This window comes from Plodia interpunctella, chromosome 10, assembly GCF_027563975.2.
Source record: "Plodia interpunctella isolate USDA-ARS_2022_Savannah chromosome 10, ilPloInte3.2, whole genome shotgun sequence".
Classification (NCBI taxonomy): domain Eukaryota; kingdom Metazoa; phylum Arthropoda; class Insecta; order Lepidoptera; family Pyralidae; genus Plodia; species Plodia interpunctella.
The window spans coordinates 516,956-538,824 of NC_071303.1; the positions used below are offsets into that span (position 1 = coordinate 516,956).

The 21,869-nt window shown below is 37.6% G+C and overlaps 4 protein-coding genes across 5 annotated transcripts; 3 read left to right on the plus strand and 1 right to left on the minus strand.

Moving 5' to 3' along the window:
• The first annotated feature begins 253 nt into the window (after positions 1–253).
• On the plus strand, positions 254–2,200 carry Alr (Augmenter of liver regeneration). Its single transcript, XM_053751104.2, has 3 exons — positions 254–630; positions 1,015–1,238; positions 1,477–2,200. Exons 1-3 carry the CDS (start codon positions 496–498, stop codon positions 1,637–1,639), a joined length of 522 nt encoding a protein of 173 aa, XP_053607079.1. The 5' UTR covers positions 254–495; the 3' UTR covers positions 1,640–2,200.
• Positions 2,201–2,261: 61 nt separating this feature from the next.
• On the minus strand, positions 2,262–17,015 carry E(z) (Enhancer of zeste). Of its 2 annotated transcripts, none has more exons than XM_053751089.2 (16): positions 16,812–17,015; positions 16,547–16,736; positions 16,152–16,319; positions 14,293–14,411; positions 13,740–13,894; positions 12,105–12,268; positions 9,664–9,764; positions 8,768–8,897; positions 8,295–8,381; positions 7,624–7,754; positions 7,167–7,315; positions 6,012–6,118; positions 5,099–5,261; positions 4,100–4,290; positions 3,608–3,773; positions 2,262–3,154 (listed from the first exon to the last, which is right to left on the minus strand). In XM_053751089.2, the coding sequence occupies exons 1-16, from the start codon at positions 16,884–16,886 to the stop codon at positions 3,094–3,096; spliced, it is 2,157 nt and encodes a 718-aa protein (XP_053607064.1). In that variant the 5' UTR covers positions 16,887–17,015; the 3' UTR covers positions 2,262–3,093. The 2 variants fall into 2 exon arrangements, with proteins under 2 accessions (XP_053607064.1, XP_053607063.1); XM_053751088.2 differs by having other exon boundaries at positions 16,104–16,319.
• A 929-nt stretch (positions 17,016–17,944) lies between these two features.
• On the plus strand, positions 17,945–21,613 carry LOC128673328 (uncharacterized). The gene is made up of 3 exons (XM_053751105.2): positions 17,945–18,080; positions 20,496–20,579; positions 21,362–21,613. The coding sequence occupies exons 2-3, from the start codon at positions 20,500–20,502 to the stop codon at positions 21,528–21,530; spliced, it is 249 nt and encodes an 82-aa protein (XP_053607080.1). The 5' UTR covers positions 17,945–18,080; positions 20,496–20,499; the 3' UTR covers positions 21,531–21,613.
• On the plus strand, positions 18,224–20,473 carry LOC128673318 (uncharacterized protein). The gene has a single exon (XM_053751090.2). It carries the CDS (start codon positions 18,362–18,364, stop codon positions 20,303–20,305), a length of 1,944 nt encoding a protein of 647 aa, XP_053607065.1. The 5' UTR covers positions 18,224–18,361; the 3' UTR covers positions 20,306–20,473.
• Positions 21,614–21,869: the final 256 nt, after the last annotated feature.

A 21,869-nucleotide genomic window follows, 5' to 3' on the forward strand; every position in this document is an offset into this window, starting at 1 on the left:
ATTTATTTCGTTTTCTTATGAGGTATCTGTTGGTCAAATGAAATTAATACATAATTTATTAAATACTGCACAATTTCATAAAATCCTGTCTTCTGTATAAATAATGACAATAGTAAGAAATGCCAAAGAGTATATAATAACATGCGTTGTTTATGGGTCCATTTATTATTCGCATTTATTCTGCCAAAAGCAAGCAAACTGAAAAAGTTTTTCACATGGCAACACCGAATAAAACGTCACTGTCACGTGCCATCTGTTTCTGTTTTGGAAATGTCACTTCGACAGATCTTGATTGCAAGAAAACTTAGTAATCACCGGCGAAAATTCGGGAAAATTGTTCTAATTACGCAAATTCACCACATTGTATTCCTTTAGAATTTTGTCTATATTGCGTCTAATAAAAAGTTTTACTGCGGTTATTAAACCTCATCGATGTGAGTGAGTTGCGTTTGTGTTGCATCAGATCTTCATGGAAGCGACTAACAGGTGATTATAATGCCTGGCCATGGAATTGACGATGAAGAGAAACCTTGCAGAGCCTGCTCGGACTTCAAGACATGGGCCAAACAACGAAAACAGAACGGCAGCGGTTCGAGTTCTACGAAAACTTTTGAGTCTCCACACAAACAGGTGAGGTTATAAATTAACTCTATTAGTATCATCTTATCACCGTTCATGATAAGTTATCACACCTTCTAAACTTATTAATTATAGGGATTATTAACTAATATCATTACTTTCCTGGTTTATATACAAGCCTCAAATATATTTTGAAGATAAACACATTTTTTCCCATCCTTCCACAATGCCTCAATGAAAAATATTTTAGTTTTGCTTGTACATCCCCTTCCAAATTGCTAATGCTGAAATTCAAATTTTAACATGTTTGCAGACACTAAATGCATTAATGAGAACAAGTCTATGAGATTATATGCAAAATTTTGTATTGTATCTATCAGTGTTTTATACTTATACAAAAACATGTTCCATTTTACCAAAGAAATATTTTTGCAGGGTTCATCTGAAGTATCGGCAAGCCCCCCGGAGCTAACAAAGAGAGGTGACTGCCCACTAGACAAGGATGAACTAGGAAAATCAACATGGGGGTTCCTTCACTCAATGGCATCATATTTCCCAGACTACCCTACAAAGATACAGTCCGAGAATATGTCGAGATTTTTTTACATTTTTGCACAGTTCTACCCGTGTGAACCTTGCGCTTTAGACTTTCAGGAAGAGTGAGTTTTATCACTATCGCAGGTTTTATCACTATAGGTTTTAAAAAATATCCAGTGACATTGTCACTGTTACTTTAGTTGTAGAGTTGAAAGCTTCTTTGTAAATATTACATAAAATATTGAATATTAAAATTAGTCAGAAATATATCTGAAAATTTTCACTTTCAGCATTATTCTTCACCAACTTCCTGAAAAGACCTCATCAAATTTTCTAATAAAATCTGAACTTTCTTTACAGTATAATGAAAAACCCACCAATGACGAAATCCAGAGAAGAATTAGCAAAATGGCTGTGCGAGAGGCACAACACTGTCAATAAGAAACTCAACAAACCAATATTTGACTGCAGCAAGGTCAGAGAACGGTGGAGAGATGGGTGGCTGGACGGCTCCTGTGATTGAACACTTATTGAATATGGCACAAAACTATGTTAACTAATGTGTAATTTTCGCTTGACTCGTCCTCAATCACTTTGAAAATCATTAATTATACTATTTACTGCAATGTGGTTTCAGCCATTTCTGCCGACGGATAAGTAATTATTTACTGAAAGTACAAACTACCTCATGAAAACCACATTATATTCAGATTTACTTGAATTCTGCGTTAAATTTTATTTAGAGAAAAGATTTTTGTTCTAGAGATCAGATACCCTAGTAATATTTTGAAGTACCTTACGATACGATTACGATATTTTATTACGTAACTTACGCATGAACAACTATTTTCTTTCAAAGAAACATTTTATTTGTGATGAATTTAAGTTTGATTAGTGAGACCTACTGTTTAGTTTGCATATATAAGCCGATGATGCTTAGAGTAGTCAATTTACAGTACAATGCAGCAATGTTGCAGTTTTATGTGAGTTTATAGTATTTGTACATAATGTATTGTGAATAGTTGTATTATGTACAATATAGTTTTTGGGAATTGTTAATCTAATAAACTCTATTGAGTACTGATTTACAGGTGTTTTTGTTTTAGGAAAGTTTTTGGACAGATGAATACTTTTAAAAAGAGACCTTTTGTGGAGTACAACATTTTATTCAAAAATTCATTGAAAAATACAAGTCAAATTGAAACATACAAAAATGAATCCATCACTCAAACAATTCAGTCTATCATTCAAATACAACTTTTATATTTACTCAAGATTATTAAGTAGTATACACAACATTATGTGACATTATCTTACCATGAATGCGTCATAATGACTTATAACTTACACAACAATCATGACAAATATTAACATTAACATATGGTTTAATGTCAACTTGCTAACTTTTATTTTCACATATGTAGATATTTATCTTTCCATTCCTTGTAAATTAGCACTTTTATTATATATTACAGCACCTTTAAGGACTTATCTACTCATATTATTTTTATAAAATATATATTGTGTTCAAGAAAGCCAAATCTTAATTTCCATACTTAAATATGTAATGGTGTCAATTGCATAAGTAGAATACAGGCCCACTTACTTTAGGCACTAAATAAAATATAGTATTCGACTGTATTTCACAGCTACTAGTTTAAAAATCTAAGTAATAAATGCTAGGAAAAATAAAAAAGTGCGCCATCACAGCATGTGGTTCTTCTAAATTTCTTTAGCTAACACTAACAGTAATGTTTAGTTGTACTAGAGTCAACAACAACGTGGCCTATTAGTACTTGTGATGATATAGTTCCTTGCAATTTTTTTAAAGAATTTCAAAAACTAATTTGCCCAATGCCGGGCAGATAATTACCTTAACTCTTATTAAAAAAAACCGTATCCAGAAGCCAGTTACTCTCGTTTCAAAGTCGGTAAAGTATCAGCCTCTTCCGGACCGATTCACAGTTTGGGTTGCTCTCATAAGAATTCCATCTCCCGCTCGATGCCAACAAATTTCAGCTGTTCCGTTGGTCCATATCTGCAAATAAAAGAACACTCATTGGCAACCAGTTTTGATTATATTGATGCATTTGTAACGAATCTCGCTCGTAGAAAAAAAAAAAATTCATGATTTAACACAAGACAATTGGGCGATATTTGGACTTATCAAAACGCACTTACGTTCCTATTACGTAAGGCCCTGCGGTTTAGCCGTTAAGAGTTACGAATTTGTAATATTAGTATGGTTATACTATTTTTTTATGGGTCACTGTTTTGTTACCTGTAATGAATTAATTTTATTTATTACATCCACAGACAGTCTTATAATTGGGAAGGGGCATTGCAGCAGAAGAATAAATTGATTTTATTAATTAATAGAACCACCTTTTTCTTTTCGAATCGAAATAACAAACAAATATTAGTTTAGATCAGTAAGTTGCCTTGTCTTTGGCCATATCGACATCTACGGTATACTCTGTACAATACTCACCTGTAATCGAAGAAGAGTTCCTCTCCGGGCTGGATGGCCCTCTTGGCGAAGATGCCGATGCGGTGGTCGCCGTTGACCATCATCACCTTGGCGTAACAGTTGGGGTTGATGCTGTGGTTCGCGAATCGGATCTTGTTGCCCTTGCGCGTCGCGTCCACCACGAAATCTAGACATATTTATCAATATTTTGTAAATAGTCATTATAATGTAATATATAACAATATACGTTAATTGACAATTCAATGATGCAGAAATTATAGGATTTTTTGTTTTCATGTTTGTTTATTTGTTTGTATTAAAATCTCAAATTTAAATATCACCAACCCACCTCGTTCTACAGAATTGAAATATTCCATGTCGCTACAATTTCCATGATAATATATATCATGAGCATGACCTGATGGTGCACTCAGTATAGACTTCCAACGAAGGAACTCCTCAATGGTATATTAGAGCTAGGAGCCGATGAGAGGTGAGAGATGAGGCGGTTACCGTTGTTGAGGTTGAAGAGGAAGCTGCACATGTACTTGTCGTAGACCTTCCCGCGGCGGTCGGCCTCGTCCTGGGAGATGATCTCCCCGCAGTACTCGGAGATGAACTCGTTCTTGTTGGCGGCCTCCTTCAGGAAGATGCCCCAGCCCGCGACGTCGCTCGGCGCCAGCAGCAGGTGCTTGTGCAGCCCTCTGCGCACACACGTCATTACATACCGCCTGTCTGTTCGCGACAAACTCAAAAACGACTCACTAAAAGATAGTTATATAGATACATACTCTCTGTTTGTATGTATGTGTGATTCCTGAGAAAGGTTTAGATGTATAATTTATTATATATTTACCCGAGCGAGGTCGGGACGGGCCTCTTCTTGTTCTGACTAGATGTTGTCCGGGGTTTCACTCCGGGAAATTTGAGATAAAACATAACCTATAGCAATCTTGGATAATGTAAATTTCTAATGGTGAAAGTATTTTTTAAATTGGTTATGTAGTTTCGGAGATTACCCAAACATACAAACGAACGCTTACCTTTATAATATTAGTAAAAATATTTAACTCTTTGTACTTACCCGATACCCGCGATACAGGCCTAGACTATGTTATTTTGTTATGTGTAATTCTATTCGAGAAAGGAATTATTATTTCTGAGTGTGTTAAAAGCTAACACTTGGTGTTGGTTTTTATTCGAGTCGCCTAAAGGCATCTGACATGACTTGCGACTACCTACCTCGTCCAGTGGCATGTAATCGCATACTGTGAAGTGAACTCAGCGCTGTTATTAGCGTTATCGGTTGGGGACCGGCGGCGACCAGTTCTCACAATCTGGGACTGTCATTTCTTTTTGAGTTTGTCAAAATCAAATCATTTATTATGAAATTAGGCCTTCACAAGCACTAATTCACTAATTATATCCTATATTATTTATTTGGGAAACAGTTATACAGAAAAATAATAAATAAAAACTTATACTATACTATAAAATATCTGTATTATTGACCTCTGAACGGAGACATTCTTGCAGCAAACAAGGTGTGGAGCGGCTATGTCCGCGCCGCACGCGGTGCAGAGGTCGGGGTCACACTCCCGCACGCCCAGGTAACAGGGACACTGCTTCGTGTTGCACTGCGCCTTGCAGCGACACCCGGGGAAACGATTTTGACCTGGGTTAATTAATGGTTAGATTACTGGAAGAAATATGACCACATTTTGCAAATTTGTGTATCTCTTTTGGTAGTAAAATACTGTAAAATTAGTTAAAAATAATTAAAATATACTAACACTGACCAAACGGGACCAACGCTGTGCCGAAATGTACGTTTGGACAAATATTATTTAATTACACACAGAACACTTGCTATTCAATTGTGCTTATGAATACTGTGTTTTTAGTCTGGTTGTGTATTGTGTTGTTGTTTTACAAATAAATGATTATATATTTCTATATCTATCTATCTAATTTGTAATTTAATGTGAAAAAGCGTCAGTGAAGGCCTAGTTTCTGAATAAACGTTTCGATTTTGAATTTGCCAGCGGCTCCATTGTTGGGGAGCATTAAGAAAGGATTTCCCGAAATTCCCACGGTAATGCGAAAATACGGTAATCGATTATTTCACTCACTGAAAATCGGCAATAAAGAGGGCTATTCTCCCATCTTCCCGTTTTTATTAGGGGCTGTGAAGCTCGTTAAAAATAAAACCTTAATATTTTGAAGATTATTCTGTAATTTTACTTGGGAATCTTGCTGTTAAACTGTTAAGGCTTTGTGTCCCTTAGTCGTCTATACTGAGGCGGAAATACAATATGCATTTTTTTTTTTTGGAAATGTCACTATTTCCTATCAGCTTCCAGCAGCTAATAGCAGACATGCACGGGTGTATGTGCAGTGTGGTAGCAGAGGGCGGGGCACTCACAGTCGCTGCTGCACTGACAGAACTTCTCGCAGAAGTTCTGCGACTGCAGACACGGGCACAGACTGTCGCAGGGCTGGTTGGGATGCTCACACGGCGTGTAGTTGTAGCTGAGGGTAGACCACAATCGCTTTATTACTTTGTTCATACTAGCGGCCCGTCCCGGCTTCGCTCGTGTAAAAATATAATAAATTATACACCTAAACCTTCCTCAGGAACCACATTATCTATTGACGAAAACCGCATGAAAACCCGTGCAGTAGTTTTTGAGTTTATCGCGAACAGATAAACGGACGCGTCGTCAGAGGATTTTTTTTATATAATATGTGAGGATTATCAAAGAATCCTTATCACGATATATTATACAAGTGTTTATTTGTTAGACAAATTGAAAAACCCCCGATTTTCAATATTCATTTCACTACAACTTTTGAACGGCTAAACCGATTTTCATGAAACATAGCTATGAACACTCGGGATAAAATAAACTATGACACAAAAAAAAACAATTAAACGAAAATCGGTCCATCCGTTTGGGAGCTACGATGCCACAGACAGACACGATAAACTATACCCCTCTTTTTGCGTCGGGGATTAAAAACAATGGCCTCTGAACGAATTTTCATGCAGTTTTCATCAATAGATAGAGTCATTCAAAAGGAAGGTTTAGGTGTATATGTTCTAATTATCGCAAATAATTATGACTTATAATGTAGTAGAAAAGTCGGGAATGACCAGTTGCGAAAATGACAAACTGAGAAAGTGACATTTTGCTTAAATACATTTTGCGATATGACATTCTTGTCACTTTCGCAAATTAAAAAGTGATATTCTTGTCACTTTCGCAAATTGTCATTTTAGCAAAATGTCATTTTCGTAAAACGTCTGTTTCTCAATTTGTCATTTTCGTAAAATGTCACTTTCTCAGTTTGTCATTTTCTCAGAAATTAATGTGACCAATTCTACAAATCATCGATTGGCTAAACGATGGAGCCATACAATTAAGAAGTGAAGTGTGAAGTGACCAATTTTTCAAAAAGGACCACTTGTCTAAATGACACAACTCGAAATCTCTTATTTTTCTCCATATTTCTATAAATCCGTTATAACAAAGATTTGTCAAACGACTAGACGAGTGTAGAGGTGAAGTGAACTCACACGTGATGCGAGGCGGAGTCCTTCTTGAGCTGTATCTTGCGGCAGTGCACGGACCACAGACGGTGCTTCTTCTTCTTCTTCCGCGGCGGCGTCAGCTCCGCCTCCACGCGGCACTCCTCCTGTCCCGTGTTGATCCAGTACGTGTACACCTGCCGGGTGACGTCGTCATGTCCGATACGATCATTTAAAAAACTTGACGTGAGAAAGTGCCTGTGAAGGTCTAATTTCTGAATAAATTATTCGATGTGAATATATCTAAAGTGTCTGCTGTAGACAATACTTTGATGTCATAGGAAATGACGTTTACATTGTGTTGCCAGTGTTAGAAAAAAATTTTGCTATTAACAATATTTGTTAGTTTACCATAAACAATTTGTTTTTCTTAAACAATGTCAGTTCATACAAATTTTTGAACAGCAAATTACTTGACGATAGGCGTTTCTCAAATGTAACTCACCTGCTGACAAGTTTTGGACAGCATCACTTGAGCGATAGCGCAGTAGTTGGAGAAGAACACCTTGTGCAGAGCTCTAAACAGTGATTGGTCGGAGCCCGTCCACTCCGCGTCTATGTCTCCCACCGTCAGACCTGCGCCGAGACACACTATTATATGAGCTGTGGGCCTAACGTAAGCTGTAATATTAATTTTCAAATGATTCATTTTCAATTGAAATTTTGCAGGGAAATAATTTACTTTTTTATTTATGGGTTGGTAATTTTTTATTTATGGTATGAGTAACTTGAAATTAATGAATTTTATATTTTTAATTCATACTAACATAGCCCGTAAATTAAATTGTTATTAACACTTTATGAATTGCAAAGAATTTGATATTGTTATTATGAAATAACTAGATGTTGCCCAGGGCTTCGCTCCCGTGGGAATTTTAAGATAAAATATAGCCTATAGCAACCTTTCTAATGTTGAAAGAATTTTTGAAATCGGCTCGGTAGTTTCGGAGATTATCCTACCTCAAACATACAAACTCACAGACACTTACCTCTTTATAATATATATAGATAGATAAAAATCGTGATCAGATATCCTCCGCTCTAGTTAACAATAGCAAAATATAGAAGGTTCTCAATTCGTCGAGATTTTTTATTATGATGAATGCGATCAGGTACCTAAAGCGTTGTACGCGGCGTCTGCGGAGTCTCCGGGCGGCTTGAGGCTGGCGCTCCAGTTGCTGTTCGAAGAGTTACTGTTGCTGCCTGCGAATATCAACATAAGCACATTTAAACACTGTATTAGACAAACAAAACTAGAATTATATATTACTAGATGTTGCCCGGGGCTTCGCTCCCGTGAAATATATATTTTGAGATAAAATATAGCCTATAGCAATCTTGGATAATGTACCTTTCTAATGGTGAAAGAATTTTTGAAATAGGTTCGGTAGTTTCGGAGATTATCCGCCTCAAACATACACACTCACAAACGCTTACCTCTTCATAATAATAGTATAGATTGGCTGCAACAGTCCAGTCATAATTATGGTTATATTTTTATTCCCTGGGAATAAGGTTCAAAAATATGACTGGACTTTTGTAGGCGACTGTACAATAGCAGTTATTCCATGTAGGCTTATTGTCTGTACCTTTCTGGAAGCGGTTGCTGTCATTGCTATCCTCTGAGGACGCGTCGTTGGGAGAATCTATAGCCTTGCTGCCCTTCCCGGCTTCTTCCCCGGCCGCCTTCTCCAGGGCTAGCTTCTCACGCATCCCTTCCTATATTGGAAAAATGTTATTGTTATTAAACACCTGTGATTTCCCTGTTTTACAGTCCCGCAGTTATTGTCAGTGAATAATGGTTTTTAAGCTCTAGACCACAAAGTAAAATCTTCGGGTATTAATTTACTTTTTGGTTTAAAAAATCTCATACAAAAATAAAATACTCAAGAGCAAAAAAAGTTAAGATTAATGATTGTGAAGTGTTTAATAAAATATTTTACTGTCGAGGTGTATACTTTCCTTTCATATCGGTTGCAAGGAAATTGACGACAACATTATAAACACGTACTCTAATATTCGTGGACGTACGCGCTTGTTGATCTTGGCCAATTATATTACTGACAACGATTTACTATTTTGTTCTAGAGCACTTTACTTTTGTATGAGATTTTTTTAAGCAGAAAGAAAATTAATACCCGAAGATTTTACTTTGTGGTCTAGAGCTTAAAAACATTATTTACTGACAATAAACGCGGGACTGTATTTTATTTTTATTTTGCGCTCTTGAGCAAAAAGTATTTTTTATTAGTCTCGTCTACAACGCTTCGCTATATACTATCTTAGCGTATCTCTACTATCTTAAGTCTTTCACTTACTTCATATACCAAATAGACAAAATAGTGAATTAATTCCAGATTACCTAACAGAGTAGATCCCTTTTGAATATATATTTTTTTAACAAACGAGTTCAATAGCAAGACTTTATTGATTAAAAACTATGAAAAAAGAGGACAGTAACATATGAAATAGCAGCGAATCTCACCAACAACATGTAGCAGCTGGGGCCGCAAGGCTCGGAGAAGGGCTTGAGGTCGGGGCCCTTGCGCCTGGTCAGGTTGGGCCCGGGGTGGCAAGCCTGCAGACCTGCTTACATTGTCACACTGCTTAGCCAGGATAACCACTACACTAGCGCCACCGTTGCATTTTCATCAATTTTGTTTTACTCAACAGCGAAAAAAATAAAAAAATACAGATTATAAGCGCGTGAGTTTTACAAAATGTAGTCGCAATTTACAGATTTTGGTGGTCATTTTTTTGTTTTTAGTAAATTGTGGCAACTGTGTTTACTAGGAAACTCGAATACTTTCATTTCTTTCTTTATCTAGTTGCATTAATAAAATTAATTACAGGAAATTGATAAACATTGTGGTGGCGCTAGTGTGCTCAGTGTTAATCCACGCGGAATGTTACTATGTATAGCAACGGGCAACACAAACAATTAATTATTTTTTGCACATAAATTAATGCTTTAGATTGGTCGTGGCCGCTTGTATAGATGAGAACGACCAGAAATAAGAAGCTTTCTATAATTATAGGTAAATGTTTCGTTCGGTAAATAAACAAATTCATGCAGATGCTATTTTTTGGCAAGACCCTTTACTATACATAGTTATGTGACGAAAGCGCAAAAGTTAAAAAAAAACGTCAATTCGAAAAGTTAAGGAGATGTTAATGGGTAAATCATACATTTGGTACACAAAGCATTTGGGTACCTATCTAAAATGGGAAGAAGAATGTGTTTAAATTGCAAAAATACGTATTAAAATTAATGACGAAATGGTATTTTTGATCCATACATAAAATAGGAATATGTGTGTCAAACAATAAACTGGAATAGCTAATAAATAGGATGACATATGTAAGGAAAATAATGTAATCGTTGATGGATGATCAGAGATGGGTTTAAGCCCGGGAACAAACTGGATCCCATTATCACGCAATCTATTTATTTTACCAATTTTCTCCTGTACTTTTGAAGGTGTAACACAGTTCTGCATTTATACAAAACTAGACTAGACCTGTGGTTATTAACACTATATATATATATATATATATATATATATATATATATATATATATATATATATATATATATATATATATATACATATATATATATATATCTATATATATATATACCAAATTTTAACCAAATCGACCCAGAGGTTTAGCCGTGAAAGCGTGACAGACAGACTTTCGTATTTATAATATTAGTTTGGAAGTCACAACGAATCGATCGATCGAACTCTTTCGACTGTGTATTTTCTGACGACATTCGAAAAAAAAATCTGACGACATGAGCAACTCTGGTTGCTTTCGAATCGGATCCCAGACGTTTCTGTACGAGCATAAACCATCTCTGAAGGTGAGCCATGGCGAAGATAACGAAAAAAAAAAACGTCTAACATGACGTCACATCCGGTCTCGCGACCTTACCTGCCTGGCTTCCTGTCAGCCAAACAAACAACAAACAAATAAAGCCTATATCATATATACTTTACATCTACATATATTACAGTATTAAGCTTAGTTACAAACTATAACTATACACGATGTTCCAGTTCAATAGCTGAATACATATGAATATGTACATAAAATACAAAATCTATTTTATTATGGTCTTAAAAATAAATTTGCTTTGACGTCGAGAATTAAATAATATCTCAAAGTCAAAACCATTTATTCAGAAATTTACAGAATTTTCAGGTCATATTTCAATTTACACCGTAATATTTCTGTCAAAGCCAAAAACTATTAGCTACAGTTTAATAAATTATAGTATATGCACAATTCCCGTGTTTCTGATGAGAATTTCTCTTCGAAATCTGCGGGAATTCTCAGGGGAGTCAATTTCCGAGAGCGTAGAACTTCTCAACGGCACGGCACGTCGCTAATCGTGACCGCTTACCATTGTTACCATTTGGTAACAATGTTTTTGTGTGGTGTGGTGTCTATCAAGCGTTACCATTTGGTAAGTGAACACGGCGCTGTCATTTATTTTATATAGTTCATCATCATATCGAGTGTGTTATTGCTAACACTGGTGTCAGATTTTATTCCAGTCGCCTAAAGGCATCTGACATGACTTTTACGACTATTTACCGCCATCTAGTGGTAGGTAGTCGCATACACACTAGTGAACTAAACTGTCCACCAATGTGCAGGTTTCCTCACGATGTTTTCATCGAAAACAAGTGGTCTATGAAAACTACTAGTGAGTCAGATTGGTATACAAACTCATGTGGCACGAGTAGGATACGAACCTTTCGATCCACAGGTCTTAACATTACACCGCAGAGAGACCATAATGATGGACGGTACTAGAGTCAGTACTTTTTACAGTAATTTTTTTGACGTCAATAAGTGATGTGTATCATCCTATATTGAACAAAGAATTTTGAAATGTTGAATTTGAGTACTCACGGTGCAGGAAGCAGTCGTACTTGAAGCAGCGGCGGCAGAAGAGCGTGTGGAAGGAGTGCATGGTCTGTTCGCGGGAGACGGACTCCGCCAGCGGCCCGTCGATGTTGGGCGTGCACTCGGGCGGCAGCGCCAGCGGGTCCCGCAGCGACGTCAGCTCCACGTATCTGTTGTTCACATCGGGGGGCTCGATTCTCTTGCAATCAAGACCATTTCACCAATTTTTTTGAAGTGAAAACTTCTTTAGCGGCGTTGTGCACTTTTTGTGATGGGTAAAAAAATTTGGAACTCGCGTCAGGACACGTGACCCTGATCGAAAATTCGTAAGATGTCAAAAATGCACGACGTAATTCAAGTTTTCACTTCTGCGCGCACTCCCGGAGTGCAACTCTTTTTTAGAAGGTTTAACACGGTTTCTTCACTTAAGAAAAATCACAATTGAAAGAGTTCGATTCAATGCATCGGTCGATCGATTTCTCCCATTGTAAATTAGCTTAAAAACTTAGGAAAAAAAAATTAGAAAATTTATGATATGAACTTCGATTGCGCGTGAGAATCGGGCCCCAGGTGAGTTTAGTCACAGTATTTTACTAATTTCTTCCGACACAAACATAAGTAATAGACGAGTTTGCGCCGGACTTTTTGTAGAGCCATTCTACTATTTTACCCACAACCAGTGTATATAGTGAACAATAGTTTTCGCTAAAATTACAGATGATGATGATGTCTCTATAGAAACAAAGAAAGAAAACATTTATTTGCCAAAAACATGAGTACAAATATACAAATTGATGTCAAGGTGGATTAAACATACATTTTTAACCGAATATAGGTATGCAAATATAAATAAATAAAGAGGAGCATGCTATCCACCACAAATAACAAAAAAAGAATTATAATGTATACTAGCACCAAATTCTATCCGAGTCTATCATTAAAGAAATCATTTAAAGTATAATAACATTTAGCAGTTAATAAAGACTTAAGGTGCTTTTGAAATAGATTTAAATTTAAGCTTTTATATTGATTTGGAATTTTGTTGTAAATTTTTCGGTGCCATACATACTGTGCTATTACCGAGTAAAGCAGTTTTTGATGGGTACATGCATAATCGATAGATATCTCGATGATTCCTCAATACAACATCAGCTAGACGAGGGAATAAATGAGATTGGTTTTCACAAATGTTGCTACCTCAAGTGTGTAAAGTGACGGAAGTGGAAGAATTTTGTGTTCTTTAAAAAAAAAATATATATATAGACATAGCGTCTGATATTATGGAGACATCGTCAAATCTTTTTATTTCGATTGTACAATTTTTAGGTTAATTTTAATGACGTTAATATGCGATGTTCATTATTTCAATCGGGACTGTGAAGCCCTAGAGTATCAATAAAAATGAAAAAGCAAACCTTTGAAGGTTAGGAAATACTATAACAGCTGCCAAGGCTATGTGTCCCGTTAGTCCTTCTTCGTATTTCAAAGGACATATGTGTATAAAATTTCAAGAAGATTGGTTGAGTACATAAAGCGTGAAGTTAATAAATAAACTTTCGTTTTTATAATATTAGTTGGGATTTAATCGGGTATAAAAAAAGTTCGTGTACGAAGAAATGAAGAAATAAATAAAGCACTGACTTCTCCCGCAGTTCCGAGGGCGTGCCCTTGTCCGGGAACTGACAGCTGATGGCCTGGAAGATCGTGAACACCGGGAACTGCTTCTCCGAGGCGGGACGCAACGACTTGCCGTCCTTGTCTGACTCACTCTGCTCCTTGCTCGTGTCCTTGTCTTTCTGTGTCAATGATAAATACATCATATATCACAGCAAAATTATAATTTTATTATAAACAGCACACAACAAAATGTTCGTTACTCGATTGATGTAAGATTCGGGTTTAGTAGGTACATACACTATTAATTCTGCGGCGTTTTCTTCGGCAATCGAATTTAATCGCTACATAATATAAAAGCTGTCTAAAACTAAAAAACTGATTTTGATGCGGGTTTTTTTAATACATAGTGTGAATCCTTAGGTGTATAATTTATTATGGTATCAACCGACCGAAGCCGGCCAGGCCGTAGTAGTTTACATGACGTGAAACACATGCCTGTACAGGTTTAAATTTCTGAACGATTTGATTTTGATTTTGCAAAGCTATATTTGAATAATCTCGAAAGCAAACTCCTCACGTCTCTCTCGTCCCGGGAGTGCCTCTCGTCCGCGACCTCGTCCTTGGTCTGGAAGGCCATGAGCGCGTGCACGAGGTCCACGAACAGCTGGTCGTCTATGAACCCGCCCTCCTTGTCCCCTGCCGACAATATCATGGTATCAATCGGGTTAAAGGTAACAATGCGGCCCGACTTTCAAACCTTTGAAGTTATCATAAATGGTAATTTACATGCTTATTACGGAATATGGAGATATTCAAGGAATTTCGAATTAACCTCTATGAGATAGGTAGTAAAGGCGAATTTACAATGAAATTTGGTAAACTGTTATCTAACTAAATCTTTTTTTCTAAGGGATGGTTTAGCTTTCAAAATTTATTTTATGTTTTAACCATCAAGGATTTTTACAAATTTCACAATACTTTTAAAAATTGCTAATACATACACATAACCATTAGTATTGCTATATCCTATAACTAGTGCTTAATAAGAGGGCGCATCCCGCACGCGAGCGCCGCCATCACATCTTTATCAATTTCTATAATTCACTTGCGAAAACTAAAAAGTAATCAATACAAATTATGCTACACTAGTACAAGGATTACACTATTTACTAACGGTTGCTAGTGACCACTGTTTTCAGTCTTGTAAACCATATGAAGCAACTTTGTCCAATAGAAAACTAATACTTTCTAATATAATCATTCATCTAGTGTAGAACAATGTGTAAAGATTACTTTATAAATCTTCACTAATAAACAATAGAAATTGATAAAATGCACACTAAAGCAAAGATGACGAGAGGAAAGCACAAATGAAGTGCATGGCAGTGATGGTGCTAATAGACATCAAAATCAAAGGTATTTGTGATCAGATTCCGGTAAACATAAATGTTGTTGTTGAAAAAAAACTTTTTTTTTTTTTACGCACTTTCATACGCGAGTAAAAAACGTTTCTTCCCATTTTTATGGGAATTTTGGGAAGGCAACAAATCCCAAAGTATCTATACCAAATATACTACACCCAATAGTTTCAGCTATGCACCGTCAGTTAATCAGCTGTGGAAAAGTTTTAAATTGTTGATGATTTGTATGTTATAGATAAACCAGTTCTTCCTATTTACAAAAAAAAAAAACGAGTGAACAAATAAAAGACTAAGTCATCACACATCAGTACCTGTATGATTATGTAGTGAAATGAAGAATAAAAAAAGTAAAGAATGAATTTGTGCACACACACCTGTGTAAATTAGTCGGATGATGATGTGAAGGCTTGTGGACTGAGCCCATGTTGACCATTTATAAGAAATGGACAGATTAAATTGTAGTCACATCCTGTTTTATAGCTAAGGAACCCAAAAAGATGTACAAAGTTACAAAATTGCTTACATTAGTCTTATAATTCACGAAGTATATGCAATAGCACCTAGCCTATTTGTATTAGTGAAACATTGAAGTAAGTATTAAGATATATCATTTAAAATATGATGGACACAACAACAATGAGAATTATATGTTGAAATATATAATTTATATTAAACTGTGGTTATATCTTGTTGCCGACTTAAACAAAAATCTTGTTCAACAGCACATTAGACAACAATAAACTATACATTTCACAATGAATTAGGATATCACTGGCTTTTTTTATCAGACCACATTTTTTTAATTCCACTGAGCAAGCAAATGGGCATGTGGCCGACCTGATGGGCAGTGGTCACTGTAGTCTGTGGAGTGAGAGATTAAAGAATACATGACAACCCACTTGCCAAAAAGGCACATGCAACAAGGCCCTGTCCACAAACAAAATAGAATGATGTGAAGCCGATGTACCATGCACTTTCCCGTCGTAGTTCTTTATGAGCTCCTCGATGAATGTACCGTCCTGGTCCAGCACCTCGTCCCCCATGTATGGGATGTTATGGAGCACCGTCTCATCCTCCACCATGAAGTTCTTCTGGGTTGGTGCCCATGTGTACATGGTCGGGATGGGGTTCACGGAGTTGATTATGCGAATTGGCACTTGTTGTGTGGTAACTACTCCTGATGCTGAAAAAAGAATGCAGAAATTACTATAACAAGCATGAATTTTATATTTATTTAATTTGTAAAAAAAATGTCATAACCAATATCTCACATAAATTGAAGATTTTCATTTTTTTGGGGCTCTCTTTTATACTTGTGTATAAGATTTTTCGAAAATTTTATAAAAACAAAAATAGTTGGACATGCAATAGGACAACAATTTTTGAATTAGAAGTTGAAGTTCTACTTACAATCAGTGTAGGAAACCTCGGCGCGTTTCATCAAGCTCTCATGATTGGGAGCCGGCGCCGGTGGCGGCCAGAACGGCCTGCGTCCTCTCTCTCCAGCGCCAGTCTCAGTCTCCCGGCTTTCGATAGCCTCTGACATAATCCCCAAATTCCGAGCCCATGCTACCTTTACTTCGTCTGCACGTTTGAAACGCTACAAAAAGAACAAAATACTATAAAACTTGATTTTCACTATGTGATATTGAAGTTATGAAAGGTTTCCCCTTACCTTCAGTTGCCGGAGCCTCATGTACTCCGATTTCACTCTCTTCTTCCATTCTGCTGAAACTTTAGATTTACTCATATGCGACACAATTCAAAAATACTTCCTTTCGGAAAACCTAAGTTTTCTAGCTCCACTTTTTACACAAAGAAAATAGCGCGCAACGAACAAATTGCTCGCTGTCAGTGCTTTGTGCTTTTCGTTGTCTTGTCTTCCTTGTTTGCCGTTGTGTTGAATTGACATATGACATTTTTAATGTTGATGTTGACATTTTTCAAATAATTTTTGTCCGCGTGGTCCGGTCCGGTGTACAACCACAGATGGTCCAGCCTTGTGTGCAGTCTGTCTAGTGATGGTCAGGTGGTCGAATAGGGGATATTACGCAAAGCTCAGCGCAGATGTCGCTACTAGTACAACTAAGGTACACAAACATTGCCAATGGAGGCAAAAAGCACAAATTTTCAATATTGTTGCAGATTTACGAACAAAAATACCTTCTACGCAATCGTGGTGCGAGTTTAAAGGAAAAAGAAAGGATTTAGTGGATTATCCTGAAAATAATAAAACTATTTTCACAAACGAATGCATATTTTCACAAATAATGAAAGGATACATTACATAATAAAGTACTCTAAAATAAACGTTTTAATCGACATAGTAAAAGGCGGCAAAGCTTTTGCGTACATAACATAAAGTGCTGTACTCTGGCGGGATAAATACTCCGTATAGGGAGTATTACTGTAAAGGCATTCATGTTTTATATACTTCTGCAGAAATGTAAAGGTTACGTTAAACACTATACTGCCTATCCACGCGTTTAGTAGCAGGGACGGTGCGCACTAGGTGGCTATACCCAGCCCAGTCCACTTACAAAAAAATAGAACACGCTTCTAATCACTTTACTACGTAGCCAACTAATGACTTGCACTAATCTGTCCACTCATATTTTCTCCTTAATCAGTAATCATATCTGCAATAGTGATCTGCACTAATCACCAATCAAATTACAGGTTTTTATATTTCACCCACCGTGTATGTAGGTACCCCCATCTCTTTCTGTACGTACAGACCTACCAATTTTGCTATGACCACAGATTTACAAACATAATTTTTATATCTGTGCTGTAATTCTGACGAAAAAAAAAACCTTAGCTTTTCTCTATTCTATTCTATATTGTCTATGATAACAGTTCTTGTTTGTCTATTTTTGCTGTGAAGGAACGAAGTTTCGCCATTTTCTTGTAATTTTATCAGAAAAGTCTAATTTGAGAAAAGGTGAGCATAAGTAGACGGGTATTATTTTATTTTACATGTTGTTTTGCGCTTAACAAATGGCATGTTTAGTCGAAATACTTTCGCGTTTACGGCTGCGGATTACGTAATATGTTGTTCCTCGTCACAAATCATTTACCACGAAACATGAAAAAATCATACGTAAAGAGTGTCTCTCCAACGGTGATCGTTAGAGTTGCTGTCTACACCGAAAAGTTATTCTGTTTGTAGGTGTGTGCCTACCTACATACTGCAGCAGGTTATGCGAGGAGGCTCATATAAGTATGTCCTCGTATCCGGGCGGAAGCGCGGCGGGCGGCGCGTGGGACGGCGGGCCGCCCGGGGCCGAGGCCGAGTACGCCCCACCGCAGCCGTACGTCGCCCCGCCGCGCGCGCTGCCCAGCACGGACCCCTGGACCGGCGTCAGCTACAGCCAGTACGCCGCGCCCGCCTACGAGTATCCGGCCTATAGCGCCCAGGCCGCTTACCCTGGTTACAGCTATGACTCTAGCTATTATCCCCGGCCCGACCCCGGCTATTACGACGCCCGAGCGTATCCGCCGCACCCGCCGCAATCTTCGGGCTACCAATACCCACCTCGCGATAGGTCTCGCTCTCCCCCTCGCAATTACACCCGCTCGAGATCCTACAAGTCTAAATCGCGGAGCATTTCCCCATATGCGAGAAAAACACGAGCTTATTCCAGAGAGAGCAGCTATGAAGAAAGCAGACGCCGAAGGTCTAGAAGCCGATCTGCAAAATCTAAACGCACTAAATATTCCTCGAGCGACAGATCAAGTTCTAGATCTCGCTCTTATTCTCGAACTTCATTGAAAAAAACGAAGAAGAGGTCATCATCTTCAGATTCTTCAAATTCTGATGAATCTTATAAGAAAAAGAGCAGAAAGGATAGAAGTCGGGAGAGTTCTATGACCCCACCATTAAAAAGTAGGAAAAGCGTTTCAAGTTCACGGAGTCATTCCAGGACTCGTCATTCAAGAACACCTAATGTAAGAAGATCACAAAGTAATTCTTCTAGGTCTCCTACTCCTAAAGTTGAAAGAAAGAGACTGAGTAAAGAGAGAAAATCCTATTCTAAGGATGTGAAAACTAAAGACCGTAGGATTGACAGTCCCTCAACAAAGAAACACAATGAAAAATCAAATTTGTCTAAAGTCCGAATCAAAACCGAAAGAGTGTCCATTACACCACCACCGAAAAGTCGTAAAAAGGAAAGCTCTGTTAATTCACTAAAAAGTTATAAATATAAAGAACGACAGTCTGATACTCCACCTAGGAAAGTCAGAGAAAAGAATAGAGATAGTTCATTGACTCCACCAAAAAGCTATGCCCGTGGTCGCTCATCTACTTCCAAGTCTCATTCTCGGTCTTTGACGCCGCGTCCTCTGAAACGCAAGCGGTCTGTAACGCCTGACAAGCGGCGTAGTAGACCTCGTTCAAGGTCAAGTCACTCATCAACCCCTTCAGTAAAGTCAAAGTCTAAATCAAAGAGACGTTTAAAAAAATCTAGATCAAAGAGCCGTTCGAAAAGCAGGTCGAAGTCCCGGCGACGATCTAGGTCTCGAGGGAAAGGAAAACGATCAGTCACCCCCAAGAAATCTCGATCTCCGTCGCATAGTTCCCGATCTCGCAGTCGTTCGGGCTCTGGTAGTGACGATGAGCGACGCGGGCAGTTCACAGTCGCTGACAGAAAAAGATTTTGGAAGCTGCATAGGAACAGGCAAGAAGAGAGAGATAGGGATAAGAGTCCAGTCAAAGAAGTCAAACCTCCACCAGGGGCCATTGAAACTACTACTGTTGATGACATTGAATATGGAGATCCACCAGAAGTGGAAGGCCCCAACTTTGCCGAACTCCTACCATCAGCCGAACAAGTTATGCAGACAGCTTCCTCATCAAAGTCTAAAGCCATATTGCCTATTAAAAATGATGGTAGCTTCTTAGAAATGTTTAAAAAGATGCAAGAAGCGAATAAACCTGTAGAAGAACAGAAGCCAGCAATTAAAAAGCCTACCTTGCCTTTTATTGGGAAGAGAAGAGGTGGCCGGGTGTTGAAAACCGGGATGGTTAAGAAAGCGAAGGCCATTGATGAGCAAACTGCTGACAATGCCCCAAAAGATGCTTGGTCACTCTATATGCAGGAGGTTAAAAAATATAGAGAGACATCTTGTGAAGAAGAGAGAAAAACCAGACCACTGGTCAAATGAATATTACTTTTAATTTATAGGATTAAGATTTTTATCGTGACCTCTGTATTAATATTGATGAGATATTTTTTTTACTTTAATTATAACCTTTGTTTGTATCGATGTCTAGACTTCCTTATTTTATTTTGTACTGTGGAACAGACTGCAATAAAGGATTATAAAAATGAATGTGGTGTTGGTTTGTTTACAGCAAAATGCCTGAGATGATCAAATCGCCCGCCGACATCAAAACCGCACCTTTCGACCCGCGGTTCCCTAACACAAACCAGACAAGGTAATGCAATGCAGTTAATTTTTACTTCGAAGCAGACTCCCAAGACTAATCTGCGACCCGGGCACGTGAGGACCTCAGGACTAATACAATCATGGAAAAATAGTTCCTTATGATAACTAACAAATTTTGTGTTGATAAATATGCTAATACGATTACTTTCATAAAAACTTGTACTAGCACTTGTGTTAATTAAATCGAAATTCAATTAGTTTCTTTTGTGTAAAGGCATCCAACATATTTTTTACGACTGCCTACCGCCATCTAGTGGCAAGTAGTCACATAAACACTAGTTAACTAAAAACTCGCGATGTTTTCCTTCACCAGAAGCATGTTTTCATCTGCCACTAGGCACTCCCGTAATGTCGAGGTAGCAGCAGAGTCTGTATACAAACAACTCATAGCACGTGCAGGGTTTGAACCTGGGACCTTTCGATCATAGGTCTTAACCACTGGGCCACTTGGGCAACAGAAAAAAGGGCGCAGAATTTTTAGAAGTATTAAAACTGTTTTGATAGAGAAAAATATTTTACGAAATCGCATGGTCTATTTTTATCAAATTTTAATGATCACAGCACAAATTAGAATGATCCATAGTACTTTTATTGTTTGTTAGTTTGTATCTTATTGTAATTACTGTGATTTTACTAATCAAGAACATGAGCTTTTATTTGAGATAAAGTTTACTCAGTTATACCTACAAATATGTTTTCTAGTGTCTTCTCCTAGACAGGAGAAAGTGCCCTAAAATATTTGTAAGATTCCTTAATAAGTCTCGTCCGCAGGCACTGTTACCAAAGCTACCTGGACTTCCACCGCTGCCAGAAGGTGCGCGGGGAGTCCTTCGAGCCCTGCCAGTACTTCAAGCGAGCGTTCAAGTCGCTCTGTCCCAACGAATGGGTGGACAAGTGGGACACCCAGCAGGAACAGGGCATCTTCCCGGGCAGAATTTGAATATTCCAACTATAATTTATTGCAAATTTTATGTTAATTAGGTCTGTGAGTGATATAGGCAAATAAATGAGTTGAATTAACTAGGTATTTGTTTAATTCTTACTGAGGGGCGGGGGTTATTACCATTTCAATGTAATGTTCTTATTATCTGTGGTATAACATGTAAATTTTCAAAAAAAGGGTGAGCCTCCAGATTGACAACAGTCTGTAGACTAGACGAGCAACGCGGTTGACGCAAAATTTACAAATTCGCAGAAATTTCCCTTTATGGACGATTGAACAATGTTTTTATTTACTTAAAATCATAGCAGCGTTTTATCATTGGTCATTCTGTGAAAT